Genomic DNA, 21,658 nt, shown 5'->3' on the forward strand with positions numbered 1-21,658 from the left:
TATTTTATTTTTAAAAATATTAATAATTTGTACAAAGAATGAATAAATAAAATATATATTTATTTTATGAAAATATTTTTTTTACGACAGTTATAAACCGTCACTAATGTAATCATCATTTCCTTGCATTTTATTAGCGACGGGTTAACCTATCACATATACATATTAGTTCAATTCTTTAGCAACGATTTAAACTGTCGCAAATACATTATTGATTTAATTCTATTTTTTTTGCGATGTTTTAGACTGTCGCTAATAATACTTTTTGCGACATCAACTACAGTCTCTAAAAGAGTTTTTGATGACGGCATCCTAAACCGTTGCTAAAAGTGATGTTTTCTGCGCTTTTTTGTATCAGGTTAAATCATCACAAAAATCATTGATTTGCCATCACTACAAAAAAGAGACGTCTTGTAACCATCGTAAATATCTTTTGTCACATCTCTTTCCGTCACTACTCTATTGCAAAAAATCTTTTACGATGACATGTAAATCTTTTGCAATGTTTGAAACTGTCACAAAAGGACGGATTTTTAGTAGTTTAGCATTACCCTTTTCCAAACCTTGGTGGTTGAATGAAAGGACTTGGCTTAACAATAGGCGACAAAACTTTGGTGGTTGAAGCAAATAACTGGACTTTCACGTTGTTGGGTTGATTTTTCGCATTGAGAAACGGGTGTTTTAAAATTATTTTTTTAGATGTGCTTTTTAAATTTAATTATATATAAAAAAAATTTGATTAATTGATTGTTAGGTCTCGTTTGGCAATCTTCTATTTTAACTAAAAAATTAAAAAGTCACTATAAATTATCACATCATTCTATCTATTTTTCTGTACATCTTTTCATAAAAAGATAAAAAATTATTAAAATAATATATTCTCAAACGAGACCTTAAAAAAGATATAAGAGAGGAAGTTGTTAAGTATTATAAGTCAACTATGAACATATGTTTCCACAATATCAAACTAAGGAAAATAATTATAAAATTGTTAAGTACATGAGTACTTACGTATAAATCTTAATAGGTAAATCTATTACGTAATTGATCACATGATAATTAGTGATGTTTTTATGAAAAGGAATAAATTATCAGTAAATCTTAATAGTTAGAATTAATTCTCATTAAGTCCTATCAATTCGTTGCTAAAAATTTATCCTAACAGAATAATCGTTGAAACAAACTTTTTGTGATAATTTTCTAAATTTGTTGCTAAAATTGATAATTAACAACATTTTTCTATGACAAATTACTGATAGAGTGTGTTTTTTCCTTTTAATAATGGGGTCAAATTTTGATCCAATTATTATTTTTATTTTAGTTTTACCATGGTTAATAATATTTTTAATTTTTTTAATAATTTAAAACGGTTGCCGACGTCACATGCTTACATGGGTGTCGCCCCTGATTACATGTGCCACAATTGATCAAGACAGAGGACATCTGTGTATATAAGACAACCGAGCAACGAAACTTCAGTTGCAACTTACAAACCAATCTCAAATACATAACTAGAAACAGAAACCCATGTGTGCTAAATTGTTGCCACCAAAAACTCGCATACCAGTTGTAGCAGGTAAGAATTTTCTTTCCAAGGCACCATAGAATTTCATTGGGTTAATTAAACTAACAACTGTAGCTATTAGTAAGTATTGCTTTACTATTTTTATGAATTTGTTTATATTGATCCCTTCAACTATCTTGTATAAATATACTCTAATCCTTTCAGTGGAGTTTGTAAAAGGTGAAAGTGATTTTTCTTTATAGTTGAAGGGTCAAAATGCATGAATTCATAAATAAAAAAAATAAAATAATATTCACTAATAATTAAAAAAATCTTCATGTAAATAACCCGAATTCCATTCAATGCAAGAGATGTACTTTTCTTTAATCTTTTTGAGTTCTCTATTAGCTTTTAAATCGTGCTGAGGATTTTTCAATCTTCTTTGCGGTGGCATTGAGTGCCTCATATGATATTTTGGCAACACCGTTAAAAATTAGTTGATTGATTTTTTGATTTTTTTTAAATCGTATCACCTCTCTACTTTTTTATACGTTTTTCAAAAAAATTCAAAAAAAGTTAAAAATTTTAGTTTTTCACCTACTTTCCAAAATAAACCATGATGATGGATTGTCGCTCTGGAAGTAGGTCTTTGAGACCAGATTGGTGTATTTTCTTTCTGTGCTTTTACAAATTGGTTTTGGTTTAAATTCAAATTTGAATTTGATTGTTATGTTTGAGTTTACTGTTCAAAAAATATTTTGGACTCATGAGACTAATTACGGATTCCATTTTGATTATCTTAACCATTTATTTTATACAGTTCTCGTGCATATCATTCGTGAAAAAGTTAAGTTAATTTGATAATTGTAGACATTTTATTTTAGAAAAAATTAATATTCTATGTTAAAAAACACATTTATCGTTCACCTTTTTTTTTTTTTGGACAAACACAATAAAATAAAAATGTTACCATTATCAAATAGAATTAATTTTTTTTAATAAATGATTTACTCGGACGATCCTAACATGACATTTAAGTTCAAATTGAAACATGAGGGAAGCCCAACTCTTACAATTTCTAAAAGTTAATAATATGTTTGAGAATAATTTTATATAGTTATATCAAAAATAATAAATTAATGCAATATTTGGCTTTTAACTTTTTTATGACTTTTAAATGTTTATTTATTTATTTTTATAACCAAAAAGTTAAGTTATCAAACTGGACTGAGTTTAAGCTTTTATAAATGTAAGAGGCATGGTCTCATTTACGATATCAAGGATCCTTCATCTATAAATTTTTGAGTTATTTACACGGAGATGTCTTAATTTATTGATAAATATTAGTTTAACTCTTTAACTATAAAAGGTACAAATGGAGCTTTCACCTCCGCCACATTTGCTTTTGATCTGAATTCATAAGCATATTTATTTCTATCTTTCATGTGGTTAGATTTTTCAATGCCAATGTGAACAATAATTTCTTCCAAACTGAGATCCTTTTTCTTGTGCTTGAGAGAATTTTTGTAATCCTTTCAAGATGGTGGCAATTTTTCAATAAGTGCCACAGCTTGAAAGGCATCATCTAACTTTATTCCTTCAACCATAATGTCATGAACTATATTCTAGTATTCATAAATTTGCTCCATGACAGATTTTTTCATCATTCATCTTGAAGTCTAAAAGTCTGCTCATCACATACTTCTGCATATACTTTTTTGTACCTGCATCTTCTGTTGAATATTTTCTTTTCAAAAATTTCCAAATCTCTTTAGTAGATTTGTAACCACAATATATATCAAACAGAGAGTTGGAAAGAAAATTCAAAATATGACCACGATAGATTTTATTGTCTTTGTCATACGAGCGAATGGATTCACTACGAGCCTGGTTCGAAAACATCATTAGGAATTTGATCATTAAACAGAACGTAATCAACATTGAGAGACTCGAGGAAAAATAGGGGTTGTGTTTGGTGCAGATTTGTAATCATAATTTCACCCCTCCGTTTGGATGAAGTTTTGAAAATGTGGTTACACCATACATTTCAAAACATATTTCTCTATCACGTTTGGCATATACGTACATACTCTCTCTCTCTCTCTCTATTTCATCTTCTCCATTCTGAAAAGCAAAGGAGTTTTTGAATTTTGGATCTACTTGGACATGTGGCTGGTCGTCCAACCGGTTGACCGGAACAAAATAGTTTTTTAGTTTTTATTTTTTATTTTTTTTGCAATTGCCAATCACCAATCGCCACCTGTTATTTGGAAAGAAAAAAAAAATTATATTTGTTAAATATATAAATTATTTTTTTAGACCAAAATGACAAATTATTTTTTTAAGTTGAATGTTAAAAAGAGTTTGGCTATGAGTTTTGAATAGAATTTTCAATAGAGTTTTGAGTGGTGTGTTTGATTATGAGTTATAAGTTTTTAAATTAAGTTTTCAAAACTCATAACCAAACAACTTTTCATATTTCATATGTCACATCAAAAATTCAAAACTTTTTTCAAAACTCATAACCAAACAAATTTTCTCTTGTCAAATCATAATTCCAAAACTTACAAACTCAACATACAACTCTATTCTCAAATCATAATTCTAAAACTCTATCAAAGACTATCACGATTTTTTCAGACCAACGTTTGTAGTGATTTCCATCAAAGGGTTCTAGTTTGGTCATATCAAAAACAACAGAAACAAAATTCATGTTTATTAATCCAGCAAAATCGTTTCTTAAGATTGTTGAAAAATATTTAAAAACTCTGCTTAATTAACAAATTGAAATAGATACGAGAAGATAAAAGCAGAATAAAAATATGAAAGCAATGGAACCGAGGCGCAGAAGTCAATCCGCTGTCCTTGAGAAATGATTTCGCCCCACTTGGTGCAAAGGACTGCTGGTAGTTGTTCTCCAGGATACAACGGCAAGTCTTGATGGTGTGCACTCACCAACCAAGACTTGAACTCATCTAAGAAATAGTCCAAAATAAATAAGAAACTGTATAGAAAACAGAGAAGAAGAGAGTACTTTTTTTTCTAAACAACTAGGAATACGTATATGTATATATAATTCCAAGTCTAAAAGTAAGGTACGAATACATATACATATAATTCCAAGTCTAAAAGTAAGGTAAGAATAAATCAAGGTTTGATCAAACTTTTGAATTATGAATCAGTCAAATTCCTTGAATTATGAAAGGCTTAATTAATTCATCAATCATAGTTAATTACAAACACACAAGCACCTAAGTCTAAGTTCAAGTCCAAGTCCAACGGCGTGCATGTGCGTGTATATATGTGGGTTTCACACATATGGCCCAATGCTTGAATAGTTTCCCCCACATATTTGGCCCTTATCCAATAAAAAAGGTCTACATATAAAAGATGTAATAATAACTAATAACAAATCAATGTGGGGCAAGGAACAAGGAGAAAATTTTGAACCACTTCCAACAGTTACTTAATCATATTTATTGAAAAAGATATTAATTAAGATTCTGATATCGAGCTTATCATAAATGTTTTTATATATATGGAAATGCTATAGACCCCAAATGAATTACCAAATATTCTACTAAACCTGACTCACACACATGTGATTTGTGTGGGTCTCACACTCATGTGAGATGTTTAATAGAATATTTGATAATTTATTTGGAATCCTTAGCATAACTCTCTCTTTCTCTCTCTATATATATATATTATAAAAAGTAGTGCTTACAATATTTTCAAATAGTTAATTTTAGTAGACGGAGATATAATAATAATTAATATTTTGTTAAGTTAATGCATACAAAAAAAAAAATATGTCAAATTATATTTGTATTCTCAATTATGTTGACAAAGAATATCTGATTAATAATAATGTTATTTATTTTTTATGCTAATATAAATCAATTTTAAAATTATATAATAATATTTTATTTTTATCTTTTTTTTTTTTTTTTGGTTTTTGTCCCTCCAAAGTTGAAATCATAGATCCGTCCATGGAAGAATCAATAGTAACAAGTGGATATGCTATCCAACCAAGCACATGTGGATATGAGCTTGGAATATCGGCCGAAAATTGGAGCGTGGCAGATCATATCGTAACCATCTCCGACTTAGGTATGGCTCCGTTTAACTCTACTCTCTCGTGTTCCTGTCTTAAAAGGCTGATAATTTATGAAGCATGATAGTTCGACAAACAAATATATCATATTTAGATTAGGTACTTATCGATGTACGGTATCTCATATGATACTTTTATATATATATATTGGATAAACGAAATACGTATTCAAATTTTTTTTTTTAATTTTTAATATACTCAGACATACTTAGTAGATATCCAAACCGTATCATACCTCAATCAAAACAATATTTTCTTAAACTATAAAGATAAAATTCATTTCAATAGATTTTTTTTTATTTTTAATTTTATGTTTAGTATGATTTTAAAATTAAGTTATGATTTATAAGTTATTTAATATAATAATATTTAATTTTGGTTTACACATTTACTTTTGGCATTAAATGTTAATTGTAGGTTGGATCTTAACAAATTAATCTATTTAATCAATTTTTACATTATCCTAAATTAAAAATAAATATTTTTTCATAAACGTACCAAAGCCGTACCCAAATTCTATTATTTTTAAATTTTACCGTATCAGCATACCCGTATCGTATCAATATCGATGCTCGTACCAACACCCATGCTTCATAGCTGATGAATCAATAGAACTTTGAAAATAAAAATACAAAAATAAATTATACCAATAATCCTATATTTTGACTATTATATTGTTTTGATTCTTATAATTTTATTAATTAAATTTTGACATTAAATTTATAATTTTATCATAATTTAATTCAACAGACTACACTTATTAATGTATTTTTGGAAAATGTTTGGGAGCTTTAAAAAATAAGTTCTAATCAGTGTGCTTGTTTTTCAGTTTTTTAAATTCAGTTTTTTGAAAATTAAGTATTTTATTTTTCGTATTTTTTTATTTTTAGTGAATATTTTTTAAATTTTAAGCAACTTTTTTTTACTTTTTTAAATGTACCTTACTTAGATGTATCTAAATAGTAAATTATTTGTGAAAAAATATTTTGAAAAATTAATAAATATACAAAAATATGGAAAATACACTGAATTTTCATTTATTTTTATTTTTTTGTATTTTTGGTATTTAATTAATTTTTTAAAGATTTTTTTTGCAAATATTATATTTTCTAAATGTATTTATGTTAAGTGTGTCTAAAAAATTTTTTTAAAAAATTGCATAAAATATTTTAAAAATTCAGTGAAAATAAAAAATAGGAAAAACGAAAAAATAGAATTTTTTGAAAAGTGAATTTTGAAAACTAGAAACAAACAGAGTGAATTTAATGTGTGTGTGAGTCCCATCTGATACGATATTTTGACCTTGTATTTTTTATTTTTATTTTCTTTTTGACTTTTCACATTATTAGAGCTCAATTAGAGTTCTAGTTTTACAGAGATGTATCATTGTTGTATTTTTTTACGAGCAATGATAGAGAGCACTAGAGTTGGAGCTCTAATGCCAACTCTAGTGATTTGGCAATACATAAAAACAATTTTAAAAAAAATAAAATATCGCAAGTCAAAACATTAAATTATAAGGTGAAATTCACTTCTAGAGCTGCTCATTTAAAAGTCTCAAATATTTTTGTTTTTGTTTTTGTTTTTGTTTTTTGTTTTTTTTTTTTTTTTTTTTTTTAAATGAGAAATGAGCACATAAACAGGGGCGACGGCACATGTTGCTGATGGGTCCCCAGTAGCCATCAACCAAACAAAAACTCTAAAAGAAAATTTTATTTATATTATTAATATTTTATTTAAGTCTTGTTGGGGGAGTAATTATTTTAGTCAAAAAATTCAAAAGTCACTATAAATTATCACATCATTCTCTCTACTTTTCTGTATATCATTTCATAAAAAAATAAAAAATTATTAAAATAATCTATTTCCAAACAAAACCTTAGTGCAGTTTGATTCTTGTAAAGATTTAAAGGATCCCATTAAATATACACCCATTAGTGCCTTATTATTGTTTGAAAAGTTTCATGAGTAAATTATATAACTAGTTGTATCATTTTAATTGATTCAATTTTAACTCTTAATTTTAAATTTTGTTTCAATTTGATCTAATTGATAATGTCATTAGGATTTTTGACGAAAAATGATCACAAAAAATTAGTTTAGGTTAAGTTACTGAATTGATCAAATTTATAATTTTATCCCTAAAAGCAAGACACATGTTGTTTATGTGCACATTTTTCATAAAAAAATACTAACAATTGGAATCAGTTGGATTAATTTGAGACCAAATAAAAAATTTAGAGTCAAAATCGAGTCAATTGAAATTATAGAGATTAAAATGAGACAAGAGTTTAGTTAATAGTTTTCAAATATAGTTTGTGAATTTTATGTTTTTTGTATTTCTTTTGTCTTTGGTAAATTTTTTAAATGGCTTAATTTTTTTTTTTTCACTTTTTAGATTCATTTAATCTATATACATTTTAAAGACAAGACATTTGTGAAATTTTTATTTTAAAACAATCAGTTAATGTAAAAAATATAAAAATTTAGTACATTTTCACAAATATTGTACTTTCTAAGTGCGTCTTAAAAAATGACTAAAATATTGTTAAAAAAATTCCCTAAAAGACAATAAAACGCAAAAAATAAAATAAAAAAAACTCAAAATTTATTTTAAAAAATTCAAAACCAAACAAAGTGAATGTTATTTAGTATTTTGTTTATTATTATTTATAATTTGTAGTTTTTAAGCTTGTAAGGTGACTCAATTTGTAAAAATTTATGGAGTCGTCACTATACATATGAACACGTGTCATGTTTTCGTAAGTAAAATTATAAATTTGATCAACTCCTCATTAATAATTTTCCTTCAAAAATTCAATTGTAGTCACAATTTAGTTCGACTGACTACAATTTTGTTAGTATTTTTTGGTATTTTTTCTTGGTAATTTTAAGGAATGGAGGGTGGTTCAAACAAGGATAAGGAGGTTTGTCCTCCACAGTTGCCGGATCTCATGATTGAAGGACGAGTGTTATTACCACATGAAAGCCTCGGAATCTCTCCAAATGAATTTCTTAAAGTCAAAGGCACGCATGGCATCAATATTTCCATGAAGACGTGTGGACAAGAGCTTAAACACCCATGGGAAAATTGGAGAATGGGGCATCGTACCAGAACCAACTCCGACTTCGGTATGGCTTCGTTTAACTCTCTTCCCTCTCGAGTTCCTGACTTAAAAGGCTGATCATAGAACTTTCGAAATAAAAATATAAAAATAAATTACTTTAGTAATGCTTTATATTTTGACCATTAAGTTGTTTTGATTCTATAATTTTAATTTGTTAAATTTTGATAATAAATTTATAATTTTGTCACAATTTAGTTCAACTGACTACAATTATTAGTTTTTTTTAATGGAAAATGAGCACATAAGGGCATGTGTTATGCTTTTCATTAAGAAAATTATAAATTTGTTCAACTCATTAATAATTTTCCTTCAAAAATTTAAATTTAAGGGTAAAAATCGAGCTAATCAAAATTATAAAGACCAAAATAATACAATGGGCAAATAAAAAAACTACCGATATATTTTGTCCGCCACCCCAAAAAAAAATTAAAAAAATAAGAAGAAGAATGTATGTTAGAGACTCACAATTTAAAACTCATAAATCAATCACAATGACGGGTTTAGTGCAACTTATTATAAATTAAAAATTGATAATCAAACAATAAAAGTAAAACATTCCCTTTAGCTAACTTTCAAATAATCGACTTACTTAAATTATGTACACCTAATAAGCTGTAAACAGATACTATACTAGTCTAGCATAGACCCCAAATAAAATAAGCTATATAAATAGTATAAATAGTTTAAATAAGTTGCAACAAACAACCCCAATGATATGACGAGGTTGAATTTATGACAAATCACAAATCGACACGTAACATATCATATCATTATGAATAAAATTAAAAGAAAAAAAAATTTTAAAATTTTTAAAAAATTTACACGGTAAAATTTGTGACAAATTTTTCAACTATAAAAATGTGGTCATCCTAAATTTACCGCTAGTGTAGTTGGCTACTATTGATGCACCAGGGTTTAAGTTTTACTACTGATAACATTTTGAAAATTTATTAAAAAATCTTAAAGTATTATGTAATATTATTTATGTAATATTTTCGATTAATAAAAAATTACAGTGTAAATTAAGTGTGTCATTTTTTGTATCATAACTAGATAACAAAAATAGTTAATAGGGAAACTTATGTATAGGTCTTAATAGGTGGACTTATTATTTAATAAGTCCTATGACAATTAATCACCAAACACTACTAAAAAAGTCATTAATTATTAATTTTTAGCAACATTTAAAAAATTGTCACAAAAAATATCACTAATTATAAGTCTTAACGACAGTTTAAAAAATTGTCAAAAAAATTTTTTACTAATTTTTAACTTTTAACGACAGTTTAAGAACTTCGTTACAAAAAAACATCACTACTTCTAAGTTTTAGCGACAAATTTATAAAAATTGTGACAAAAAAATTATCAATTGTCAATTTTTAACACCATATAAAAAATATCACAAAATATTGTTCTTAATAACGATTTTATTAAAACTTATTTTCAATAAGATTTAATAAAAATTAAATATAACTATTATGAAGTATCAATAATTTATCCTAGTTAATATTATTCTACCACTAAATTTTTTTTTGTTACATAATTAGTTAGAGCATGATGTGAATGAAGTCACAAGATGACGGGATCACCCAATAATTATCGCCAAACTTCCCATCTTCCCATGTCACGGCATCCGATGTGAACTAGTTTTCAACTCTTACTATGCATTGTTTTCATTTAAAAATTTTAATTTATAATTTATAATTAAATATCATATTTTCATATTTAAAAAGACAAATATTTTTAAATAATAAATATGAGTGTATATAAGTACATATGTAGTTGAAGTATATAGGTACTTTTAATTTTTTCTTTAAATAAAAAAAATTAAATGTCAAAAAATAAAAAATTATAAAAATAGTTTAAATTACACTTTTTTATTATCTCAAAGAAAAATTATGAAATAAATAACAACTTTAATACCTTACAAATCTAAATAAATAATTTAAATTATTCAATACCTTTTAGCATATCAAGTTTTTTTTTTTTTAAATTTCTTTAAAAATTATATGTCAAACATAAAATATTTTATTAGCAGGTGATTCAACTTTGTGCTCCCAAAATAATCATAATATTGTATTTCATGAGTGCAATTCAATAATTTGTTCTAACTCATAGTGATTTTAAGATAGATTTTATAAATTAAATTCATTTTAATATAAATAAAAAAATTATTTCAATTGCAATCATTATACATTATTTTTTTCAATTAAGAACCTTTTAGATGCCATAAAATGTTCATAAATTTAAATATAATATCCTATTTAAAATAAGATAAAACTTCAATAATGTTGATTTAAGAAGAATGCCTTATTATTAAGTTATTGTTTAGTAGCAATGAAAACAATCTAACATAAGAATATTTGTTAGAAAATACTTTTAAATAAGTCAAAAGACAATGTAGTATCTCGTAAAATTACTTGCAAAATCCCAGCAAAAAACAAAATGAGTTACAAAATATAATTTTGTAAAGAAATTTTTTTGATTATATTTATTTGCTATAAGTTTATTCACGTACTTGTATAGGTAGACTGGCAATTCCACCCCCATCATCTTTCTCTTATTTTTTGTCTTTTTTTTTTTTTTTTTTTTTTGTATTTTCATAATAACCCCTGTAATTGCTTTATCATATTTTTGCAAATATTTCAAATTCGCAATTTTCTTCTACATATTATTAAAATTAATAAACATAAATTTGTAGAGTGGAATAATTAAAAAAAAATAGATACAAAATAATGCATTTATAAAGGAAATAAAAAAAAATCATAAGAAAAATAAAAGAGAAGAGAAAGAGATGAGAAAAAAAAAATGCAAGAGGAAGAGGAAAGGCTTAAAAGATATAAAACCCTTCTTTTAATTATAGGAATGACACTTGGCAAAATTTTCGGAGGTTAAAAGTGACACATGGCACATTTCTAAAACTTCCTAAAAAAAAGACTCTATTTACTTATATATATATATATATATACTAGTTTTCTACATGTGCTATTCATGGGCTGTGTTCGAATCTTGATTTTATACAAATTTAATTTTAACATATCATTTTTTGGTAAGTTAACCCCTAGCATTGCAATTTGTAACCAAATGAGTTGAAATTAGCTTTAAACTACGAAAATATTATATTAGTAAGTCAATCAATCTTAATTTTCTATATAGCCATAACATTGCAATTTGCAAATTAATTTAATTTAATTTTTTTTAACACTCAGAGTAATTAAAATAAATTTTAAAAATTAAATTTAATATTTTATCGTATTTACAAGCACTAATATCCTTTTCAAATAAACAGTTATACATTTAGAATTATCAAATTTTTCCCTCTATTTTGCTAATTATACATAATAAAGGTTATACAAGATGTTTAGATTAAATTGTATTTTTTTTGGCTTGTGAACTCTTTATTAATAGATCTATCTTCTTATGAACCATTCTATAATATACTATAATTAATTTCCCTAATCAACTTGTGCTCTTAAAATTCAAAAGTCGATTTTTTGTGTGACTCAAAAAATAAAATTTAAAAAAATTAACAATTTAAAGCACACCGTGAGTACGATGGCCTATCCATGTAAATCAAATCAATCACTATGGTCATGTTTGATTCAAAAGACTAATAGTGAAGTATTAATAATCCTATTAGGATTCACTATCCAATTGGATTAATATCCATTGGATTAATAATCCCACCCCTACCCCATTACTAATAATCCTACAAATTTGTTGGATTAATTATCCATTGGATTAATAATTCTAAACCAAAATGTTAAAACAAACATGAGATAATTGGGCCCACGGATTAATAATCCTAATCCCATGCTCTAATCCACCCAATCAAACATGCCCTATAAGTTTGCTAGAAATGTCTCCTCATAACATTTATTAGTAACTCACGTGGTTGGAAGTAATGCATGAATGTTGCATTATTTCGAATCTTCTATGATGAACTATAACAAACTTCATAATGTTAACAAAGAATAATAAAATTAAACTCCAAATTAATACAAAAGTAAGTGTACTTTATATAATTTGAAAGCTTAAAAAATTATCAAAGTTTTAAATTTATAACATTAATTGATAATCAATTATTAAAGAATTTGATCAAATTAAAATATAAAGTTTTTTTTAGTAAAAAATTATGCTACAAATATAATCTCAAACATATGGAGATAATAATAATAATAGAAAAATTGATAAAATGATGAAAATACAAACTTTTGGTAACAAAAAGTAACAGTAAATGCAAAAAAAATAAAAAAAATAAAACCTGTGTAACTTAATATATATATATATATACTCTCTTTTTGGGCAAAATAAATCGTAATATTTTTTAATAAAAATGCCACAAATAGAGAAGATATGAAAAACTAAACAGATATAAAAAGTTGGACATTTAAATTAAAATATAGAGGGAGTTACAGTATTTTTTAATGAAGGGAAAATGAAAAGCCGAGACAGAGAGAGAAAAAACCAAAAAAAAATGTCTTAAAGAAATAAAAATCTCTAAATTAACAACGACACATGTGAACTATTTAGATTGACATATCGAGGTTTTTAGAGCATTCTAATTCTGATGTAAATCTCTACGTGTATATATATTAATAGATGACACACGTAATGTGTGTGTAATTTAAATAAGATTAAAAATTAATAATAATGAAATTAATATTATAATGTATAGTTAGCTTAAACAGTATGAATCCTCTTTGTGTAACATCTTTTTTAAAAAATAAAAAATAAAAACTATTACATAATATGAAAAGAGCAAAGGTTTCACTCCACTAACTGAAACATTCACTTAATAATAGTATAGAATAGAAGATAAATAGATAGATAGATAAAAGATAGATAGATCTATATGATATGATGTGTCCCATTAAAATTTATTAATGGAGCAAGACTACAAACTTAGAATTAATTACCTAAAATTTATCCAGAAATTAAATTAATGATTTAAATTTATTTTACTCATGGATCTCATATTTCATCAATCTAATCTCAACCACAGAAACTAATTTTGAGGCCTCGCTTGAGAACAGGCTATTTTAATAATTTTTTTGACTTTTTGACTAAAATATGAAGTAAAAAAATTAGTATATTTGGAATAAATTTTAAATTTTTTATAAAAAAAAAAAAACAAAAAGTAGAGAGAAAAAAGAATTTTTAATTTTTTAGTATAAATTATTAGTTTTTTTAATTTTTTAATAACTTTTTAATTTTCAAACTAAAATTATTACGGGCCAAACGAGCCCTGAGTAAATTTTAAGGCTCCGTTTGTTTCGTTGGATATAAAATGGAGGATATAATATGATGTGAGATTTAGTCAGGATATATAATGAATAGGATATAAGTATTGGATAGTATATCCCCCAAGTCATGTTTGTTGACTTGATATATAAGATTGGATATATGTTATGCATGTTTGTTTTACAAAATATATTGTGGGATATAACAAGTAATTTCCAAGATTGCCCTCATAATATTGTATTATATTAAATTAAATTAAATTAAATAATATTATATTATATTAAATTCAAAATTTATATTAAATTAAATTCAATAATATTATATTAAATTAAATTAAATTAAATAATATTATATTATATTATATTAAATTCAAAATTTGGTTTAAATTAAATAATATTATATTAAATTAAATTAAATTCAATAATATTTATATTAAATTAAATTCAATAATTATATTATATTAAATTAAATAATATTATATTATATTAAATTAAATTCAATAATATTTATATTAAATTAAATTCAATAATTATATTATATTAAATTCAAAATTTTATATTAAATTATATTATATTAAATTCAATTCAATAATATTATATTAACTTAAATTAAATTAAATAATATTATATTATATTATATTATATTCAAAATTTGTATTAAATTAAATAATATTATATTAAAGTAAATTAAATTCAATAATATTTATATTAAATTAAATTCAATAATTATATTATATTAAATTAAATAATATTATATTATATTAAATTCAAAATTTTATATTAAATTATATTATATTAAATTAAATTCAATAATATTGTATTATATTAAATTCAAAATTTGTATTAAATTATATTAAATTAAATTAAATAATATAATATTATATTATATTAAATTCAATAATATTTATATTATATTAAATTCAATAATATTAAATTAAATTCAATAATTATAATATATTAAATTCAAAAAAATATATTAAATTATATTATGTTAGATAGAAAAAAAGGGTAAATTGGACTTTTTACATCATATCCCCACCAAGGGGATATGATATAATGGGGGGGTGTGGTATTGTATATCCTCCACTTTTGGGGGATATACAATCCCACCGGATATTATATCCCCTTCAAAAAAAAATTGCAAACATGGGATATATGGACCCCACCGGATATAATATCCAATCCCAATCTTTATATCCCCCAATCAAACAGGGCCTAAGTTCCTATGCCTGATTCCTAGCTTTTTTGTTATCAATGTGTTTCATTGCCTCGTGTCTAGAATCAGAAAATGACATAAAACTAAAATTACATGTAACATTACTAAAAAGTCGTAGGTTCTTTTTGCAACTTGCTACCGAGGGAAAATTAAAAAGAACAACAAATTCTTTATCCTTTCCAAATTTATTTATTTATTTATTTATTTTTATAGGAGTGATTATTTGTTTTAATGGTAAAATCTTAAGCTAATAATCTTCAGGTTATGGGTTCAAATATCAGGGCAACCATTTTGTATACTATGCCAAAAGTTAGGTGTATACCTAATTTTTTTTATTCCAAACACACATTAATATGTATTAATTAAACATCATTTTTATTTATTTATCTTCATTGCTTTCATTATTAATTTTAAAATGATATTTTATTAATAACAATACAACATTACATGGAGAGGAAAAAAAAAAGCAAAAGAACCAGCCAACAAGCCCAAAACAAAAAGAAAACAAAGCACAAAGTTTCAATGAAACTAATCCTTAAATTAACACCATTCCATTCCTTGAAAGATTTGACTAAAAATTTAATATCTTAATTAGTGAATATTATTAAGTGAAACAGTTATATAACCAACTAGGCCTAGCCTAGTTGGCCACCATGCCTTCTTTAGGGTTTAGTCTCAAGGAGGTCATGGATTCAATTCCCTTTATGGGGTTGAATTAAGGAAATATAAGCATTTAGGTGTTTTGCCAAGGATGAGGAGATTATATATCATTACAACAAATAAAAGTTTTAGGGAACAATTCATATGTGCTTTGTTAATGAATATAATTAATAGTTTCATGAACTTTTAATATCTTAATTACTGAATATTAAGTTTAAATGTCAATGATACTATACTACCATATTGTATCATAACAAACGAATAGTTCACTGATATGTGTATTTTTATATTTTTTAAAATTAAAAAAAAAAATGATTGAGATTTCAAGCTTTAAAGAAGTCACATCATCATATATATATATATATATAATTAGTGTTTTTCTTTTTCTTATGTGACACATTTTAAAAACTTATTTTTTTTATTAAAAAAAATTATATCTGCATGCTTTTTCTACTTATATATAAAATTTTATAGAGATTCAATTTCAATTATAATAACTAATTTTATACGGACTCTATTTGAGAAAAAATTATTTTCATATATTTTTCATTGTGTGTTTAGTTTTGTCGTTGTCAAATTTCTTTTATATTGTTGATATTTTAATTTAATTATTATCATATTTAAAAAATATTATCTCAATATACAAATAAATAAATAAATAAGACAGAATGTGTTTAACTATGTGCATTACAAAAATCAAATTAATTTTATTTTATATTTTATATTTTTTTCTATCTTATTGATGTCTTAATATTAATTTATATTTAATTTAAATTTTATATACCTATATACAGTATGTATGAATAATTCAAAAAGAATATTAAAGAAAAAAAATCAATCCTCTACATATTTAATTTATGTATTTTCTTCTTAATCCAATCACAACATATTTATATTTAATCTTTTAAATAAATTTTGTTCAGTTATATTTCTATATATTTTTATTTTCCAAATAAATATAACAATAATATTTAAATTAAATAATTAGAATTACTTTTAGTTTTATATTATTAATTATCTTTCTAATTTAACCATTATTTTTAATATGCAATTTTATAATTTAATATATATCACATAAAATCATTATATAATAATTACACTTGTATAAAACAATTGAATTAAAATTATCAAAATAAATAAATGATTTAACTAAAATATTAAGACTAAAAATTAATTTTTTATTTTAAAAATTAATTTTCATGCATCAGACGATTATCTACTAATTTTATTTATATTAAATAATAGTATAGATATATTTTTGTGAAAGGGAACTGTATATATTTTTGTGCATAAATCCTCAACAGGCAAGGCATGTGCACCACAGTTGCCGGATTGCATAAAACGGCTTCTACAAGTATTGCATAAACCGGTTAAAAGACTTCCACATAAGCCCGACGACGACGACGACTTTTTTGACGAATCTGAAGCGGAGGACATCAGTGTTGATGCCAGAAACAGCTCCGATTTGGGTAAGACTAATAATTTAAAGTTTTTTTATTTTTTTTTATTTTTAATTTCTTTTTAATGGTCATTCTAAACTATGTAGGAGGGCTAGTCTAGTTGTTGAGGTTCATGCATCTGACAATGACATCAAGAGTTTAAGTTTTAATTTTTTTATTCGTCTGGTCGAATTTAATGTAAAAGTTGAGGTCGGTGTTTGATAGAGTTTTAAAATTATAATTTAAGAATGGAATTGTATTTTAAATTTATGAGTTTTGGAATTATAATTTCAAAAAAAAAATTTGTTTGGTTATGAATTTTAAAAAGATTTTTTAATTAAATTTTGAATTAAGTTTTGAATTTTTAATGTAACATATGAAATATAAAAATTTATTTGGTTAGAAGTTTTGAAAAGAATTTTCAAAATTTAATTCAAAAACTTATAAGTCATAACTAAACGCACAATTTAAAACTCTATTAAAAATTATATTCAAAATTTGTAATTAAACTCAAAATATAATTTTATTATCAAATCATAATTTTAAAACTCTATCAAACCCAACCATAATTTCTTTTGAAACCTTATACCGAAGGGCAATTTTTCTTAAAGATAACACCGAAAATAAAACGGCCGACATATATTTTTTCCAATACTTTTCTGTATTTTTTTATATGCATTTATGAAATTGAAAGTTTACAGTCCTCAAAGCCTTAAATCAAAATTCACGGCAGAGAATATCTTAGCAGAGACAAAAACACCAATTTCTCTCTCTCTCTCCTCTCTCTAGAAATACCTCAAAAACCCAGCCAAGTGTTTAAGAACCCATCTTCAGCCTCATCTTATCCTCTTTCAAATTAGAACCCAAACCCAGATGTGGAGATCTCAGGAAAGCTTCTAAAGTTCAAATTCTACATCTTGTTCGCCATAGCTTTCTCTCTCATGATTTTCTCTGTCATCTACCTGGCTTCCAAATTTCTCAACATCCTAGCCTACTTTTGGCCCCTATTTCTTATCTTATCTTATCTATATATTGTTTCTTAGTTACCTAATATTTCATCCCATATAACATTGCTGGTCTAATAATCATTCTATAGAACGTTCTCTTTTAATCTAATGGATACTCGTTTATTGTACAGTACTCCAGATGTACTCATCCATCTAAATCACCCCGCTTTAATTCTAAGGACCACATCCGCTCCAATCTCTCCAGTCGTTGTGATAACGTTCACTCTTAAGTAACGAAAATGTTCACTCTTAAATAATTTTTGATTCTCAATCTTCACTTATCATTTGCTTCTATTGTGACTGTTACTAAAATTATACTCCATATACTATGTCTTAGTCCTGCTTATCCTAAATCCTTTAGATTCAAATATTTTTTTTCCAAGTCTCTAACTTAGTGTTAACTTCTTCTATAGTCTCATCCACAAATACGACATTATTATAAAAATATTGTATGTTATTTATCTTATAAAATCTTATTATTATCGACTTTAAACTAAAAGCCCTTATAATAAAAACCAAACACGCACTTTGAATTGTTTGTTTAACAAGCACAAATAAGATAATGTGATGTACAGAAGAAAAAAAAAAATTCAATGTAACGGTGACATATGTTATCGTATCACCATCCAATAATTTTTCATCATTTACCTTCCTTGCATATGTGACAAGGTAGTTTTAGCTAAAAAGTAGAGATTCATTGCTTCTGTATAGAGTTTATTGTTTATTTATTGATGATATTATATTATCGTATCACTATTGCATTGAACTTTTTACTCGTGATGTCCAGTGATATAAAACGGTAGTAAAGAAAATTAAGCGGTATATAACATGCTTTGGCTAATAACATACCATTGACACAGATCGTGACCAAGCGTCTTCTGAGCAAGCGATAACTTGTATTTATAAGGTCCCTGAGGAGCTTCGTACACTAAAAGAGAGTGCGTATAAACCGCGTGTTGTTTCTATCGGACCAATTCACAGCAATGACAAACGTCTTGATGCAATGGTGCAGATCAAATTGAGTTACAAAGATTCATTTTGTTCCAAGTACATGTCCGAAACACAAAAGCAACGCTGTTTGACTGCCATGGAACAACCTGAATTTGAAGCCAGAGTAAAAAATTGCTATGCAGACAAAATTGAACTCATAATAAAAGAAAACCCACAGAATGATCCTTCTCCTAAAGACCTAGTTCAGATGATGTTTGATGATGGTTGCTTCATAATTGAACTTCTGTTCAGGTCTTACTTTGCCAAAAAAGAATATGAAAAAGAAAAAAAAGGAAAAGGAAAAGGGAAAAAAAAGGAGAAAAAAAAAAACAATGGTGACCCAATTTTCGGCAGCCCCATGAGGCTCCGTGCCATCCGACATGACTTGCTACTGCTAGAGAACCAGATTCCCTTCTTTGTTCTTGAAGAATTGTTCAAGTTTGCTGTGCCACGTATCCCAGATCCTTTAAACAAAGATTATCTTATTCAGTATGTGCTTTCATTCTTTGGCAATATTTTGAGACACGGAGATGATACACTTGAAAAGAAGGGTGACCCCCATGATTATCATATCCTCCATGTTTTACACAAGTGCTACCTTCCTGTTAATCCTTCACCGGAAGAGGAAAAAGATAAAACCAGATCCAGATTCCCGTCTGCATCAGACCTCGACTTGGCAGGAGTACAATTCGAGAATCGTGCTGGAGAAGACCTATTCCACGTTGAATTCGTTAAACCTCCAGGCCCTTTAGGGTGCTGTCGTAGAGCTCATTTTGAAATACCTACTTTGTCAATTTACGACGACACTGAGCCATTATTACGAAACCTCATTGCTTTCGAGCAATGTTGCCCTAATGTTCCACGTCACATCTCTTCGTATGGCTTCTTTATGGATACACTCATCAACTCTGCTCAGGATGTTGAACTGCTTGAAAAGGCTGAAATCCTACATAACTATTTGGGTACCAGCCAAGACGTCTCAGATCTCTTCAACAACATCTGCAAGGAAGTTGTCGTGGGAAGGTTCTATTTTGAAAAAACATGCGAGGACGCTGGCAATCACTGTCGTAAACTGTGGCCAAGGTTTCTGGCATCGTTCAGACGCGATTACTTTGCTAATCCATGGACAGGCATAGCCGTTGTTGCTGCCATTATCATATTTGGCCTCACAATCGTGCAATCAATTTACACAGTCCTCCCCTATTACACGAAGAAATGAGTGTATGGATAATCAGTACTATTCAGCAAATATTTCTTTTTCTTTTCTCCTTCTTTCTGCACTTGTTCTCTTCCTCAAATTTGCTACTTTTTTTTTTCTTTTATTTTTTGAATTTTCTGTAGTTTGAAATTTTAAAAAATAAAATACGGAAATGCTGATTCTGTTCAAATTTTTATCTATCTGCTCAAATTTTTTTCCTATCTGTTCAATTTTTTCCCCTTATCTGTTTCAAATTTTGCTATTTATTAAAATTTACCATATGATCTATTGAATTTTTACACCTCTCTTTTTTTTTTCTCTCTTTCTATCTATTGAAATTCTCATTTTTAACTTATTTATTTGTTGGAATATCTATCTGCTGAAATTCCTTATCTATTCAAAGATGTGTCTAAATTTTATTATCTATTTAAAATTTTTTATGTGTTTAATGTTTTTATCTGTCCAAATTTTGAACATATTTTATTTTCTATTCAAATTTTAAATAGATAATGGGATTTCCACAAATAAGATAATAAGATCTATTCAAATTTGTTGCAATATGTTTCTTCTTCATCATTAAACAAATAATAGGATTTGAACATACAAGATAATAGGATCTATTCAAATTTGTTGCAATCTGTTTCTTCACCATCATCATCATCATCACCATCATCATCAACAACAACAACTAGATCCAAGAAAGAAAGAAAGAAAAAATGAGGAATCTAATACAAATCTACATATACAAATCTATATGTACATAACCATAAGCATATATAGACCTATCAAATTGGACCAAAGCGAGAGAGTTTTTCAGATAAAGAGAGAAAGGAAATAGAAGGTCCTAGCAATGGCCGATAACTTTTCACTTGACTACTTCTGCAATGCAATTGGAGCTTGAAACGTCACCTCAATCTCCGACCATTGCGACTAGATCTTCCAGATCTTCGCGATAGTGGTGTAGTCGCTTTGATTTTGCAGCGTGTGGAGTCTGTACTGTCAAAGATACGATGACTGGTTCAGATTTGAAGATTAGATGAATGAGAGAGACAGGGCAGGTTAAAAGTTGGAGGTAGCAGAGATTAGGACAAGAGAAGGCGGCAAATAGGAAGAGGTCAAAGAAGGTTGAGGTGTCGCCGTCAAAGACAACGACGAC

The 21,658-nt window shown here is 26.1% G+C and overlaps 1 protein-coding gene across 3 annotated transcripts; it reads left to right on the forward strand.

Annotated features, from left to right (window-relative positions):
* The first annotated feature begins 1,481 nt into the window (after positions 1 to 1,481).
* On the forward strand, positions 1,482 to 20,695 carry LOC114299018 (UPF0481 protein At3g47200-like). 3 transcript variants are annotated; one of them, XM_082873566.1, is made up of 5 exons: positions 1,482 to 1,576; positions 5,477 to 5,617; positions 8,517 to 8,753; positions 17,173 to 17,337; positions 19,175 to 20,695. In XM_082873566.1, exons 1-5 carry the CDS (start codon positions 1,528 to 1,530, stop codon positions 20,521 to 20,523), a joined length of 1,941 nt encoding a protein of 646 aa, XP_082729692.1. In that variant the 5' UTR covers positions 1,482 to 1,527; the 3' UTR covers positions 20,524 to 20,695. The 3 variants fall into 3 exon arrangements, with proteins under 3 accessions (XP_082729692.1, XP_082729693.1, XP_082729694.1); XM_082873567.1 differs by lacking the exon at positions 5,477 to 5,617 and having other exon boundaries at positions 1,513 to 1,576; XM_082873568.1 differs by lacking the exon at positions 1,482 to 1,576 and having other exon boundaries at positions 5,485 to 5,617; positions 8,484 to 8,753.
* The last annotated feature ends 963 nt before the right edge of the window (positions 20,696 to 21,658 follow it).

Source organism: Camellia sinensis, chromosome 6 (genome assembly GCF_055761805.1).
Source record: "Camellia sinensis isolate YWXY chromosome 6, ASM5576180v1, whole genome shotgun sequence".
In the NCBI taxonomy this organism is placed as follows: domain Eukaryota; kingdom Viridiplantae; phylum Streptophyta; class Magnoliopsida; order Ericales; family Theaceae; genus Camellia; species Camellia sinensis.